This window comes from Dendrobates tinctorius, unplaced genomic scaffold, assembly GCF_039654945.1.
Source record: "Dendrobates tinctorius isolate UK_male_01 unplaced genomic scaffold, ASM3965494v1 ptg000156l, whole genome shotgun sequence".
NCBI classification, from domain to species: domain Eukaryota; kingdom Metazoa; phylum Chordata; class Amphibia; order Anura; family Dendrobatidae; genus Dendrobates; species Dendrobates tinctorius.
In genome coordinates, this window is record NW_027361823.1 from 13130665 (window position 1) to 13146917 (window position 16253).

Below are 16253 nucleotides of genomic sequence, written 5' to 3' on the forward strand. Positions count from 1 at the left end.
AAGAGTCGGCCCACCCGCCTGTCCAGGGCAATGGCACTCGCACGGTTGCGTGCGCTAGGTGGTGACCCCGGCCATGGGGGGGAAGCAGCCCAGTTAGGGAGGTTTAAAAAATGGCATATGTTGATGTTGGACATTCAGCAGCTGCAAATGGAGGAATTGGAGAAATCCGAGGAAGAGGAGGACAAAAGCGAGCCATTTTTCTGGCAACCTATGTATGCACCAAAATATAGCCTCCCCTTGCACTGCACACTAACTGGTGTCTTGTACAGGCAAAATCGCTAGCAGCAGAAGCAGTTTTCTGTATCTTCTTCCCTGCCTAACGCTCTCCCTACAGAATCAGCAGCAGCAGCAGCTCTCCCTATTCTGAGATCAGCAGAAGTAAGATGGTGGTCGGCGTGCACGCCCTTTTATAGCCCCTGTGATGCCACACAAAGCAAGCCAATCACTTGCATGCCCTTCTCAAAGATGGTGGTGACCGCTGCTTATGTCATCTTGTAGTCCACAGTGTGTGTCCTCCATCATTGGCTGAAAAAGGGCGCTGAAGCATAATTTGAAACGCGACATTGGCGCCATGGTCGCCCACCTCGTGGCCGACCTCACGCTATGTTCGGGTTTCGCTTCATGTAACCCGACGTTTGCGAAAGTCAGTGACTTTTGAAATTGACCGACCCGTTTCGCTCAACTCTACTTGTCATAGTTACCTCTATGAAAATCTTGTATGCTACAACCCAAAGCTTTTAAGATATGACTTTGAGATATACTTTAACTCCTCAATGATGGCTGCCATGCAAGTATGACATCTATGCGCTCTTTCTATGAGCAGATTCAGCAATGATACCTGCTCTGTTACATAGCTGGAACCTGACAGTGACTGATGCAACTGGAGCTAGTCCCAATAGTTTCAGTTTACTCCCTTATATTTTGCTCTCAAGCATGACAGCAGCATTTAAGAGGTTTCAAAATAGCATCTGTCACTTCTGACAGCCATTGGCACTCCATGGGATGCATTCGTGGAAGTGTTGATTGGTCGCAATGGTGACCATGGGCTTACTGAACGCTTCTGTGCCTGTGATGTGAAAACCCCTATGAAGCCCAGCTTGTGGCTGACCAGTCTTCACTGGACCCCATGTTAAAACATGAAATTCATTTTTCACCATTTTGCTGCAGTTGGAATGTTTTTTTTTCCAAATGTTCAATGCATTGTATTGGAAAATGAATGGTGTCATTCAAAACTACATCTTGAATAAAAAGAAGCCTTCCAAAAGCTAAGTCAATGAAAAAAAATGGCCATTGCTTTTAGCTTTTGGAAGAAAAGTAGGAACAAATGGAAGTGCAAAACTTAAAATCGGCCAGTTCTTAAGGGGATATTTGGGAATGTTTAGTGTGAATACCTCCTCTTTGTTTGTCCAGGTATTTGATTGTCTTTTTATGCTGTCTTGTAGATATGTTACAAGCATTTACTTTGATTGCGGGGTTTTCTTCTCCACCTAAAATAATCCAATTGTTTTTTATAATCTGAAATAAGAAACTTGATCTCGCAGTTTACTGTCAGTAATAGAATTAGTTTGATGCATGAAGTTCTCTGCTTTCATACTACTATTTGCCAATGCCTGTTTCTTTAATAATGTATCCTAGCGTCCAAGAGACTTAGGAGAATCTTTGACAAGCTAGATGGAGTTTATTGGTTTTGTTTATCAGAAAAACCCTCCAGCTTATCAGGCTTGACATTAAGAATAGATATAACTCAAGATAGCTCAAATTACTTTGAGAGATTAAGGAACAGGAGCAAAACCGCACAGATGAGCTTCTGTAAATTACATTGTTGGCTTCGAAGCATGAGACAGATAAACTTTATTCACTTTTATTACCACTTTACGATATTTTCTAGGATATTTCAGAAGTAGCCAATATATTTTTTCTCTCTATTTTTCAGTGTTCCAACATTCCAGACCCTTCCTGAAGAAATTCTTAGTAAACTTGCCGATGTACTTGAAGAGGTAAGGAAAACACTCATCATTTATTTTTCCTGTTTATGTATTTTGGTAAATTATGATAATGTAGCTCCTATCAAAAAAATGTATTTTGTATTTTTTTTTTGAAAGATTGCATCAATATTTGTAACTCTTGACTTTTTCAGATGTTAATTATTATATTTCTTTCTCCTGAATTTTATAGTTCAAACGTGCATCATTTTTTTTCCTGGCTTTGTTTTAATTTGCCGACATTTCATGCCATCTCATCTTCGTAACAAGTTGCTTTTCCATATTTTGTTAGTTGTCCATGGAGCCAGACTGCATTTTAGTTCTTCTCTGTTGTCAGATATGTGATCTAACTGTAAAAGACCTGGAGATTGGCTATAAGAGATGCAGTGGTAGCACATAGGACTTAATGCCCAAAAAACCTCTCTGCTTCTTAGGATCCCACCACAATTGAAAGGAGTTCTTAATAATGCTGGGAATAAATGACAAAAAGGCAGCTTGTAGGACAAATGGTTGCCATTCTTGGGAATTACAAGAAGTGGAGAGGGAGCTTATCTGATCAGAATTTAGCACTGTTAACGAGAGGAAGCCGGGGCCGACAAATTATTGGTGCAACCTGTGCGGCCGCACAGGGGCCCAGAAGGCAAGGAGGTCCATTTCTGTCTCCAAAGTAGGTGCAATTGAGCATTTTTAGGAGCTCTTGGGCTGCAAAGGGCCCATATATTGTTGTTCCACAGGGACCCTTTTCTGTCTGTGTCCACCAGTGATGGGAAGTATGCAACAAAACTGTTATGTAAGGTAGGGAACCTGATGCAGATATGTATGTGGCACAGAAGCTTCAGGTTATGTCTATACTTGAAGTGTTGCTATAGATAATAGATGGTGGGTGCACCACTAGTGAAGCAATGGGCTATAAATAGGGTGATGCGTCCTGCATGAAGCTCAATGTGTATGAAGGAGAAAAAAGAACATCCAATATGACGCGTACACCTAGAATATTTCAACAATAAAAATGACAACTTTATTACACCTACTGACAGACAATTAAAACCACATAAAAATCACAGCTAAAAGTGATGTACAGGACATCCCCTGGTAGACAATATTGGTAGACAATACAGCCAATATATAGCATACTCAACAAGTGATAATCTGCAATAAAGTTGGGCAGGTACAGTGGTGGATAAAGCAAGAGTGACTCTGCTCTCTACAGTATTGTATGAAAATATATATAAATGAACAGATGGATATAAACGATTCCAGAGTCATGGATGTGGACACACATGTACTTGTTGGCATCCCATCATTGGTTCAAAAAGAGCAGCCACAAGACAACCCCATGTGCAAATGATATAAAGTAAAGGTAACAATAACATGGGGTTAATGCAGAACCCGAAGATGTCGTATCCTGTAAAGGAAATGGCCTACCATGCACAGCACAAACAATATGCTAATATGGGAAGTGAAACATGCTGCAACCTCAATAAACAATAAGGTAGATAACAGGAGTAACCAATGTGTCCTAAAGGGCCTGTCACACTAAGCGATATCGCTAGCAATATCGCTATAACGTCACTGGTTTTGTGACGCTATAGCGATATTGCTAGCGACATCGCTATGTCTGACACTTACCTCCGACCGGCTCCCCCGCTGGTTATCGCTGATCGTGCGATAACATCCTGGACCATTTCTCATCGTCAGCTTCCTGTTGGGCTTCCTGCTGTGGAGAGACGACGCGTGGACGCGGGCGGGAGGACGTCAGGATCGCCTAGTGTGACAGGTAAGTAGCGACCCCCGACCCCTGAGATGTTGCTGTGTGGCAGCTCACTAGCGACCACTTAGCGATGTACCAGCGATCCTGACTGCGTCATATCGCTGGTCGGGATCGCTGATACATCGCTAAGTGTGACAGTACCTGAAGGCTGACTGCAAGAAGACTACGGAAGATTCCTGTCTAATAACGAGGTGGTGGATTCAGCATACAGAGCCAAATAATATGAGGCTCTAAAGAAAGGCTGCCAAAGAAGTGCCTGAGTGCAAGGTTACCCAACCCGGGGAGAGAGACAAATCCCACATCAGTGAAAATAGAGCTGTGTTAAGTCAGAAGGTGCAGGTTTAGATACCTAGCTAGTCAGCACACTAATGGTTACCAGTGCTGGTTTGCAGTCCCTCGGCGCATGGTCTGCCTGTATGATGTACCTTGGGCTTGAAAGCCGCGGCAGGCAAAAAACAGCTGATGCTTAGTGGAGAGTGATCAAGCCTGCGCATGCGTGTGCGGGCTCGGCAGCTGAATGACATCAAAGCAAAAAAGTGGTAAATAAAGTGAAGAATAAGCATAACAAAACTCCCCATGGTTAGGATATGCCCTGGATAGATAAAGAAACCAAACCTGTCTATAAAAGGGGAAGGGGGAATGGGGGGCAGGCTGAAACCTGTCAGGATTTGTTCAGGAAAATACAAGATATTAGTGGCACAGAAACGCTGTTCTCAGGTAAAGAAGATATATAATGCTATTAATGGCCACTGGTAGTATATAGCTAGCCACCCAACAGCAACAAAGCTAAAGACATGGGCATATGAAGCTACAGTAAATCCAATTATGCACCAACAGTATTAATGTACATGTAAATCATTAACTAAACAACCATGCTATACGCTCCCAAACCAGACCATGCTTGAAGTGATCCTGTCATAATGAAAAAACAGTATATTCTGCAGTTCCATCTTATAGAGCATTAAAAGCTGAGAAGATTTTGTGGGATAAGATTCAGCAAAACATGTAATTTACTGATCTAATGTGTTGGCATGCACTCCACTCAGGATATGAAGGCGATAGAAAGGAAACATGAGTTCTTTTTGGAATTCTTCGGAAATCTTACTCAGGGCATTAATTCTTCACAGTAGAGGGGAGGTAACAGTCTACAGGCACGCAGCTATGACACAGTTATGAGCTGAAGTTGATCACAGGGGTTTTATTCAAGCTTCTTTTCATCACACAGAATCACTTCTCTTCATATAATGCTTTGTCAACATATATGAAAGCCTCCAATCTTTACAGATAACTTATCTTCACACACAGTATCTTAACCTAAGCAGAACTATACCATGCTCAAGCAGTGAGGTGGGAGTAGGGGGGATGAGTCCAGTTCTGTAGATCTCTTCTATCTTGAAGTAATATAGATCCTCCTGGCTTTCCTGACTGCTTCTATGATTACAGCAATCGCTTCCCAGGAAGAACTGGTCAATACAGCTTGTCTGGTTTCAGCCTGACAGTAGACTCTAGCACACACTCTACTCTTGGATGTCCAGAACACAATAACAACTTTCCCAGGATCCCCTGGGGCTGAGCTAACCACTCCCTGCCTGTTATAACCATTTTATCCTCTACAGTTTCTGGATGATTCTAAATCTACAGTGCAGCTTCTATCGGTCACAAATGCCCACAAATATTATTACAAATTATAACATAGAAAATGTATAATCTTTATTTAATTTCATTAAAAAGATTGTCATAATCCTCATTCAGATGTCTCTGTTGCACGTACGTGTTCTATCCATTTTTTTTCACTGATGCAAATCGTACCCATCATAATCTATGGTGCCGTTCAGACATTCGTGTTTTTTCACAGACTCTTTGTTTGTATAAAACTCATGGAGACATGTATGTCTTTTTCCGGTGTCTTGGATGAAAAGGGCCAATACAAGATTATGGGTCCGTGATAAACACATTCATCACACAGATGGCATCAGTGTGTTGTCCGTATTTAACATTGCAAAGTATAGGAGAAGCTTTGTAATTTATTTATCCGTACTGGAAAAACACTGATGACGCTGATGGTAAAAGGGGACACACTGTCCAAACACTGATGACACACTGATCCTAAACACTGACACTGGTACTGTTTTTCATGTAAGTGTTTAAACACAGATGTATGAATAAGGCCTTATTTAAATTGAGAGCCTTCCTTCAATAAATGCCCATACAGAGAAAGCTGTCTGTCACTGATTAGGACCACCCACTGGACTTTTTAAGCCTCTCCTTGACTGCTTGGCCAAAATAGAGGGAGTTAGGGCAGGACAAGGCCTAGATAAACCCACCCATCTAATTCATGAAAATTTACACCTGACTGGAGTACATCTCTTGCAGAGCTGCATGACATTTGTAAGATCTATCAAACTTATTACTTGTCTAGCACCTCTTGACGAATTTGCCACATCTTACTTCACCACGCCCTTTCATTAACACTGATGTGTATCTTAATGAATCAGGCTTAAGGCTCCGTCACACTAAGCGATATTGCTAGCAATATCGTTGTAATGTTACTGGTTTTGTGCGCAGCAGCGATATTGCTAGCGATATCGCTATGTGTGATACTTACCTCTGACCGGCTCCCCCGCTGATTATCGCTGATCGCGCGAGAATGGCCTTGGCCATTTCTCGTCATCAGCTTCCTGTGGCACTGAGGAGCAACGCATGGACCCGGGTGGGAGGACGTCAGGATCGCCTAGTCTGGCAGGTAAGTAGTGACCCCCGACTCTGCTATGTCGCTGGTGAGATCTGCCTGTGTGGCAGCTCACTAGCGACCACTTAGCGATGCACCAGCGATCCATATCGTTGTCGGGATCGCTGGTGCATCGCTAAGTGTGACAGTACCTTTAGGCTACGTTCACACATTCAGTATTTGGTCAGTATTTTATCTCAGTATTTGTAATTCAAAACCAGGAGTGGGTGATAAATCCAGAAGTGGTGACATGTTTCTATTATACTTTTTCTCTGATTGTTCCACTTATGGTTTTGGGTAACAAATACTGATGTAAAAACCTGACCAAATACTGAATGTGTGAACCTGACCTTACGCATTCATAATTGCAAAATGGAAAATTCTTGGGTTTTACAGAATCCTTGTTTCATTTAAAAAATGGCCGAGTGTTGGCACTCTTGAAATTGTTCCAGAAAATTAAGGATTTATCCCAGAAAATTATTGCAATTTCATATGCTGTTTATACACATGTTTATTGTATTTGTGTGTATTGGAACAACACAAAAAGACAAAAGGGGGCAAATTGGACATGATTTCACACAACCCCCCCCCCAATGGACAGGACAAAATTGTTGGCATCTTTCCAAAATTGTGGGTAGAAAATTTGTTTCAAGCATGTGATGCTTGTTCAAACTCACCTGCGGTAAGTAACAGGTGTGGATTGTGTGTCTTATAAAGTAGATATTTACAAGATACAGAATTGTGCTTAAATAGTCTTTCATTGTTCACAACCTCTGTGCTGCAAGCAGAATCTACCAGCATCTGCCTGATTACAGAGGGTCCCGCTGTTGTGTCCCCCTAATGATTGGCTTTAATCACACTAGTAACCTCTCACCAGGTAATCATTCCTCTTCTAGCTATGCAGTCTATTATAACAAGGTATATGTAACATAAACACATTGCAGTTATAACATCGACATTCAAAGGGAGCAGTCACAAATAACATAGTGTTGTGCTTTCAAAAATGGCAATAAAACTCTGAAATCAGAGATTCATCTAGGATTCAAAGGACCTCATGAAAAAATTACAAGGCAATTACCACCTACTGATAGTAAACTGAAATAGCAGCAAAGACAGCAATAATTAATGGTATGGATAGTAGCGCTGAATATCAAAGAACCCAAAATGAGACGAAGTGCTAGAGAGCAGAAAGTCACCCACCTGTTATTCCTGACAAAAAGCAGGCTGGATCATAGTGCTCATTAATGACCACTGCTCTTTTCACTGTCTATAAAAGCAGACTTGGACTGGCCCACAGGAGAACAGGAGAATCATCCGGTGGACCCCTGTACAAGAGTGGGCCACCACCGTCTTATATGAGCAGTACTTGGCAAGATATACTTGAATCACTATGTACAGACAGAAACAACATCTTATTAATTTAACAATCTACCCAGTTCATTGTTATATAAATTTGTGATTGAGAATAATGTCACATTTACATGTAGATGAAAAGTGAGGGCCTGGAGTTGGTTACTGATGGGCCCTTGGCACCGATGTCCGACACTAGGTGGAAGCTATGGTCACCCATACAGCTTCTATTAATAAATAGAGTGAATGGAGAATGGTCACACATAAGTACCTTAACTCCATTCACACATGAAAGAACAGTATATGGTTTTTTTGTAGTCCTGTAATCACAATGCACCCCTTTATGTGTCTGTGATAGAAGCTTCTTTGGAGCTTGAAGTGATCCCTCCTTGCACCAATGGTATGTCTTCCCCTGAAATATACATTTGTAAACGACTAAAATCTCAGACTCTAATATTGTGAAACCAAGACAGCACTGAGCCATTGTGGCATGGAATGCATGTGGAATCCATAAGACCTCTGAAGCTAAGCTATCAGCAGAACTTTTAGGTCCTGTTTTCTGTGATCAGATTTTTTTTTTTCTATAAAATCACATAGTTGCTTGATCATATGGAAATTTAGGGAATTTGAAGGCCAAGTCAACACTTGTAACTTTTTATCATTTTCTTCAAAGCGTTCCCAAATCTATTTTGCAGTGTAGCATGTCACGTTATAATGCTGATAATGTGCACTGCCATTACAGAAAACTGAAAGGTGTACTGGGTCTAATACAATATTTAGCTTGGTGATGAATGTCATAGTTACATCCACATGAAGACCGGGAACTTAAGTAGCAGAACTTTGCCTGGAGCATCACAACATTACCTGGAGCATCAGGTGTCGTCTTGTGACTATAGTTCTTCCCAGAGTGCATCCTAGTTCACATGCACCTGGCTGCAAACAAACCAAAGAACATTTTTTCATTGCTCAATGGTCCAAGACCGAAGACTAGGTGCTCTTTGAGGAACCTTTCAGTAGTGGACATAGACCATTGTTCTAATAGTGACTGGTCTGAGACATTGCAGCTGCATATGGAGCAAGCTGAGATGGACGGTTTGTTCTTATAGTTTTTTTTTTTCAACATAGCCAGAATAATTTTTTTTAGCTATTTATGTCTTGCTCTATGATCAGACCAAACATGCTTGCTAACCTGTGCTCTTCACAACCAAGACCCTTTGCCAGTACACCAATTGTCAATCTATGGACCATGTTAGGTACTACGCAAAGAAAACTGTTAGCACTCAACAAGTCCTGCAATTCTGTAAGTGCTTTGAACATGTCATGTAACCATCAAACTTCAGCCTGTGTCAAAGTTGCTCTTCATCATCAAGAACTGGCTGTTCTCTTGCTTCTTAACCTTTTTGCACACCCCTGACTTTACCTGTTACCACCACAGTCAAGGTTCTCTTGTATGTAGCAAACTTAAGGGGGTTTTACACTAAGCAATATCGCTAGCAATATCGCTAAAACGTCACTGGTTTTGTGACGTTATAGCGATATTGCTAGCGATATCGCTATGTGTGATACTTACCAACGACCGGCTCCCCCACTGTCCATCGCTGATCGCGCGAGAATGTCCGGCTCCATTTCTCGTCGTCAGCTTCCTGCTGAGACTTCCTGCTGTGACATCCAGCGACGCGTGGAGGCGGGCGGGAGGACGCAGGATCGCTGTGTGTGAATGGTAAGTATCGTGCGCTGCGTCGCTGCTGCATCGCTGTGAGATCTTTCTGTATGAAAGCTCACTAGCGATCATTTAGCGATGCATCAGCGATCCTGACCGGGTCGGATCGCTGGTTGGATCGCTGGTGCATCGCTAAATGTAAAAGGGCCTTAAGAACCTTAGCTCACTCCATACTCAACAGATGCCAGCTGCATTATTTAGCAAGCATCCACCTCTAAGAGCAGTGACTGGAGCAAGCTCTGATTGCTGCTGTTTAGCCATTTAGACGTCTTTGACATGGTAGTCAAGGCCCTTAACTTCATAGGAGAACATCAACTTCATTATTTACTTCTTTATGCATCTTTTGCAGTAAATAGTGCAGGTTCATGTCCCTGAAAGGGGGGGGGAGATATTTTAAGTTTTATTAACATTTTTTTCAAATATATTTAAAAATGTAAAAATATAAAAGTCTAAGGCCTCTTTCACACTTCAGTTTTTTGTGTCAGTTAAAATCCGCCAAAAGGACGGATAGCGGATCCGTTTTAGTACTGATGACAACGGATGCCACCCGTCCGTTTTTGTGACGGATCCGCCAAATGAAGAATGTTAAAGGAATCGCAGCCTGGAAAGAGGAGAGAGAGAGAGAGAGATTTTTTTTTTTTGTCCGGCACCCAGACAGAATTTCGGGTTAAATCAGTGTCTGGAGGATCCGCCGGCCAAAAAAACGTTGCAAGCTCCGTTTGGAAGTCTTTGAGGATGTTGACAGACAGCAACATTTTGGCGGATCCGCACAAAAACGGATGCAACGTACAGCAATCCGTCAAGATCCGCCAATAATGAAAGTCAATGGTGAAAAAAACGGATCCGCAAAGAAAAATGGCGGATCCGTTTTTTTTCCAAATCGGCGGATCTTCACTGATTGTCAAAAACGGAAGTGTGAAAGAGGCCTAAGTCACCCCTATTCCCACTTAAAAATAAAATTGAAAATAAATAAATAAATAAATAAATAAATAAAAAAATCAAATTTGGTTTATAAAATTAGATCTATCAAAATATAAATTATTTAATGGATTGTGCGGTCACTACATTCTGATGTCCATCCTATCTGTAGGATAGGAGCTGTTATGCTGTACCCTGCTCCAGCCACAGCAGATTGAATTGAGACGTGTTTTGGAGCTCCATTCATACTGTTTACATTTGGCAACCAACGGAGCAAAAAATGACTGATTAGTGGAGGTTAACAACCCATCCTATTATATCAGCCCATCCTTTAACATGAACGATAAATGGCAAAAAGAAAAAATTGAAATGAAAGACTTGCCACCCAACTTTTCCTAGATTAGTATTAAACGCAGTGACCCCCGATATGTGTTACAATAAAGATTAACGGTTTGAAAAAAAATAGTCCTCACACAGCTCTATTGACTTCTTGGACCCATAATATATTAATATATATATATATATACACATATATATATACATATATATATACAGTCATGGCCAAAAGTATTGACACCCCTGCAATTCTGTCAGATAATACTCAGTTTCTTCCTGAAAATGATTGCAAACACAAATTCTTTGGTATTATTATCTTCATTTAATTTGTCTTAAATGAAAAAACACAAAAAGAATTGTCCTAAAGCCAAATTGGATATAATTCCACACCAAACATAACAAAGAAGGTGGACAAAAGTATTGGCACGGTTTGAAAAATCATGTGATGCTTCTCTAATTTATGTAATTAACAGCACCTGTAACTTACCTGTGGCACCTAACAGGTGTTGGCAATAACTAAATCACACTTGCAGCCAGTTAACATGGATTAAAGTTGACTCAACCTCTGTCCTGTGTCCTTGTGTGTACCACATTGAGCATGGAGAAAAGAAAGAAGACCAAAGAACTGTCTGAGGACTTGAGAAACAAAATTGTGAGGAAGCATGAGCAATTTCAAGGCTACAAGTCCATCTCCAAAGACCTGAATGTTCCTGTGTCTACCGTGCACAGTGTCATCAAGAAGTTTAAAGCCCATGGCACTGTGGCTAACCTCCCTAGATGTGGCCGGAAAAGAAATATTGACAAGAGATTTCAACGCAAGATTGTGCCGATGTTGGATAAAGAACCTCCACTAACATCCAAACAAGTTCAAGCTGCCCTGCAGTCCGAGGGTACAACGGTGTCAACCCGTACAATCCGTCGGCGTCTGAATGAAAAGGGACTGTATGGTAGGAGACCCAGGAAGACTCCACTTCTTACCCCGAGACATAAAAAAGCCAGGCTGGAGTTTGCCAAACTTACCTGAAAAAGCCTAAAACATTTTGGAAGAATGTTCTCTGGTCAGATGAAACAAAAGTAGAGCTTTTAGGGCAAAAGCATCAACATAGAGTTTACAGGAGAAAAAAGAGGCATTCAAAGAAAAGTACACGGTCCCTACAGTCAAACATGGCGGAGGTTCCATGATGTTTTGGGGTTGATTTGCTGCCTCTGGCCTGGACTGCTTGACCGTGTGAATGGCATTATGAAGTCTGAAGACTACCAACAAATTTTGCAGCATAATGTAGGGCCCAGTGTGAGAAAGCTGGGTCTCCCTCAGAGGTCATGGGTCTTCCAGCAGGACAATGACCCACAACACACTTCAAAAAGCACTAGAAAATGGTTTGAGAGAAAGCACTGGAGACATCTAAGGTGGCCAGCAATGAGTCCAGACCTGAATCCCATAGAACACCTGTGGAGAGATCTAAAAATGGCAGTTTGGAGAAGGCACCCTTCAAATATCAGGGACCTGGAGTAGTTTGCCAAAGAAGAATGGTCTAAAATTCCAGCAGAGCATTGTAAGAAACTCATTGATGGTTACCGGAAGCGGTTGGTCGCAGTTATTTTGGCTAAAGGTTGTGCAACCAAGTATTAGGCTGAGGGTGCCAATACTTTTGTCCGGCCCATTTTTGGAGTTTTGTATGAAATGATCAATGTTTTGCTTTTTGCTTCATTCTCTTTTGTGTTTTTTCATTTAAGACAAATTAAATGAAGATAATAATACCAAAGAATTTGTGTTTGCAATCATTTTCAGGAAGAAACTGAACATTATCTGACAGAATTGCAGGGGTGTCAATACTTTTGGCCATGACTGTATATAGATATACACACACATATGTATATATAACAAGCATCTCATATGCTCATAGTGGCCTGACGTATCATACTGCCTTGATGATTTTACCGCACAATGTCGAAGACAAGAAACACCAAAAAAAAAGGTAGCAAAAAAAACCAAAAACAAATGAAGGAATTGCAATTGTTTCATCATTTTGCCTCACTTGGATTTTTGTTTCCTATTTTCAGTAGACCATATGATCAAGTGAATGGTGTGTCATTCAAAACTACAACTTGTCTAGCAAAAAAGCAAGCCCTCATATCCCTTATAAGGTTATGTGTACAAAAACAACAATGAAAAAAGTTATGGTTCTTGGAAGTAGGGGATGAACAAAAATTAAAGCACCAAAATAAAAAAAAAATACTGGCACTGAAGGGGTTAATATAGTTGCGTCCTGCTACTAATGTAATGACATAATCAATGTTCAACCTAATTATCCTGATTGTAAGTGATGACATAGGAGACTGAGAGTAACCAATTCCAGATACTTACCTCTTAGGAGTGGCGGAATGCACTAAATAAAAAATATAAATAAAGTGCGTTCGCCACTCGGGGTTCACCGTGCAGTAGGTGTTAAAACCGCTGCTAGATGGTGGCAGAGCAATCTGGTGGTAGTGTGCGCAGGGCTAGGTATCACCCAGATGCACAAAAGCAATCTCTGTTGTACTCACAGAGCTGCTAATACAAATAATAAATATAATTGCGCTGAGCCTGTTAGAGGCACAGAGACTCAGCGGCACATAAGCGGTAAATGGTCACCGGAGTAGTTCAAGATGACGGCACTACATCCGCAAAGACCTACCGTAAACACTCGTGTGCACACCGTTGCAACTGCGAATGCACACTAAAGCTGCTACAGCAGCGCGGCGTGGGACTTGCCGCAAGATAACACCGCATTAACGCAGGCGCGATGTTGGACGCTAGCAAGTGTGCTTGTGGAGCAATGGCGCGCTGGCGCTAATACTGGCTATAACTCATTCCCTCACACAGACGTAATATCATAGGAATGGGGTTTCAAATGAGTCATTCACCAGATCATGCATCCATCAACATACACACAGCAGCAAGCATGACTATACTAGCGCATGGCGGAACAGCCATGCGCACTTTTTATAGCAAACGAGACCTTCCAGAAGTCTCCAGAACTCTGAGCTGAACCAATGGGATTAGGAGCAGGAACTGAGCACCTGACTCCCAAACACCAATGGGGGCTCGTTCCACGAGCATGCTCAGAAGATGGGAAGAAGGACTTAGCCTCCGGAGAGAGTTGCTGCAAGGCAATCTCCTCTGCAATATCTTCTGCAGTAGACAATGAGCAGGAGACTGCAGAATGTGAGGGTCTAGATTCCTGCATAGTACGGGCAGAAATCTGACTCCTAACATTACCCCACCTCCTAGGGCCCCCTCCTCCCTGAGCCTTCCAACCCACCAACTTGTGCCCAACTGTGGCATAGGCCTCAGACTCGTCCGAAGATGAGCCTGGTGTCCTGGTAGGTGACACAGACAACCGGGACACACGGAAGGCGTTAGGGGAAGCAAGATCACCAGGTTTCAAAAGGGACACCCGGGAGACGATGGGAGCGGGAGTTACAGTGGAACGCCGCCGTGTGTCGGCAGCCGTCGCCACACTCCATCTGGGAAGGCTATCCCGAGCACATGAGGTGCATGCCCGAATATATTTTTTTACATCCCGAGCCCTGTGCGGCCACCAATACGACCCAGCCAGAAGTTTCGTGGTCTGTATATAGCCAAGATGGCCGTCCGCACCGGACTCGTGTGCCCAGGCGAGAATCTTAGGCCTATGGCGAGGAGGAACAAAGGTCTCGCCGACCGGCACAGACTCTGACCATTGCAGAATGCTGTCATCCTGAGAAGCAGCGTGTAGACGGTGACAATCGCAAATGGAATCTTGAGCCGGGGGTGTCTCAAAAATGGCACAAGACACCTCCATGGGCTTTGGGGATAGAACCTCTGGCTCGGGCAGCTCTAGAGGCTCGAAAAAATTGGGAGCCGGAGTAACTCTCCGTTTGGAGTGAGCACGCTTCATACCGCGCTCCGAAAAACGGAGGTCAATACGGGTAGAAATGGAAACTAACTCCTCCAACTGGCAGTAATCTCTCTAGTAGAGAGAGCATCCTTTACGTGCTCAGCTAAACCTCTCCAAAATACAGAGATAAGGGCCTTATCGGACCACTCCAGCTCGGACGCCAGTGTCCGAAAACGGACGGTGGCTAACCGAGAGGGATCCCTGGGTTAGAGCAAGCAGCTGCAGAGAGGTGTCGTGTGTGACCCATGGACCGAGGAAGACCTGCTTGATGGCTGTTAGCAGGTGAGCTGCGGTCCGAATCTCAGGGTCACCATGCTCCCATAAAGGTGTAGCCATTTCAACGCCTTGCCCAACAGTAGGGAAACAATAAATGCCACCTTGGCCCGTTCCGTAGGTAACTGCTCAGCCAGCAGCTCCAGCTGGATTGAGCATTGGCTGATGAAACCTCTACAGGAGGCACCATCACCGGAAAATTTATCGGGCAACGGGAGGTGGGTAACTGTCGGCGCGAGGGAGGACATGCACATGCGACCAACCGCATCTGTGAGTGCATTTACAGCAGCTTCAGTGGACTGCGCAGCAGAGAGTGCCCTCTCAAGAGTGGCCATGCGACACTCTAGCTGGCGAATGCACTGTAAGAGTTGCTGCTGTTCTGCCATCACTAGCCAGACCCTGGCGCTAGTAGTTAGGAGTGGCGGAATGCACTAAATAAAAAATATAAATAAAGTGCGTTCACCACTCGGGGTCCACTGTGCAGTAGGTGTTAAAACCGCTGCTAGATGGTGGCAGAGCAATCTGGCGGTAGTGTGCGCAGGGCTAGGTATCACCCAGATGCAGAAAAGCAATCTCTGTTGTACTCACAGAGCTGCTAATACAAATAATAAATATAATTGCGCTGAACCTGTTAGAGGCACAGAGACTCAGCGGCACATAAGCGGTAAATGGTCACCGGAGTAGTTCAAGATGACGGCACTACATCCGCAAGGACCTACCGTAAACACTCGTGTGCACACTGTTGCAACTGCGAATGCACACTAAAGCTGCTACAGCAGCGCGGCGTGGGACTTGCCGCAAGATAACACCGCATTAACGCAGGCACGATGTTGGACGCTAGCAAGTGTGCTTGTGGAGCAATGGCGCGCTGGCGCTAATACTGGCTATAACTCATTCCCTCACACAGACGTAATATCATAGGAATGGGGTTTCAAATGAGTCATTCACCAGATCATGCATCCATCAACATACCCACAGCAGCAAGTATGACTATATTAGCGCATGGCGGAACAGCCATGCGCACTTTTTATAGCAAACGGGACCTTCCGGAAGTCTCCAGAACTCTAAGCTGAACCAATGGGATTAGGAGCAGGACCTGAGCCCCTGACTCCCAAACACCAATGGGGGCTCGTTCCACGAGCATGCTCAGAAGATGGAAAGAAGGACTTAGCCTCCAGAGAGAGTTGCTGCAAGGCAATCTCCTCTGCAATATCTTCTCCAGTAGACAATGAGCAGGAGACTGCAGAATGTGATG

General features: G+C 43.2%; 1 protein-coding gene across 2 annotated transcripts in view; it reads left to right on the forward strand.

Annotated features, from left to right (window-relative positions):
* The window catches only part of PRKG1 (protein kinase cGMP-dependent 1), a 1325447-nt gene that overhangs the window by 965162 nt on the left and 344032 nt on the right, over positions 1-16253 (forward strand). For both annotated transcript variants that reach the window (XM_073548242.1, XM_073548243.1), the window contains exon 5: positions 1934-1997. In XM_073548242.1, coding sequence (XP_073404343.1) covers positions 1934-1997 — 64 coding nt within the window. The remainder of the gene's footprint in view (positions 1-1933; positions 1998-16253) is intronic.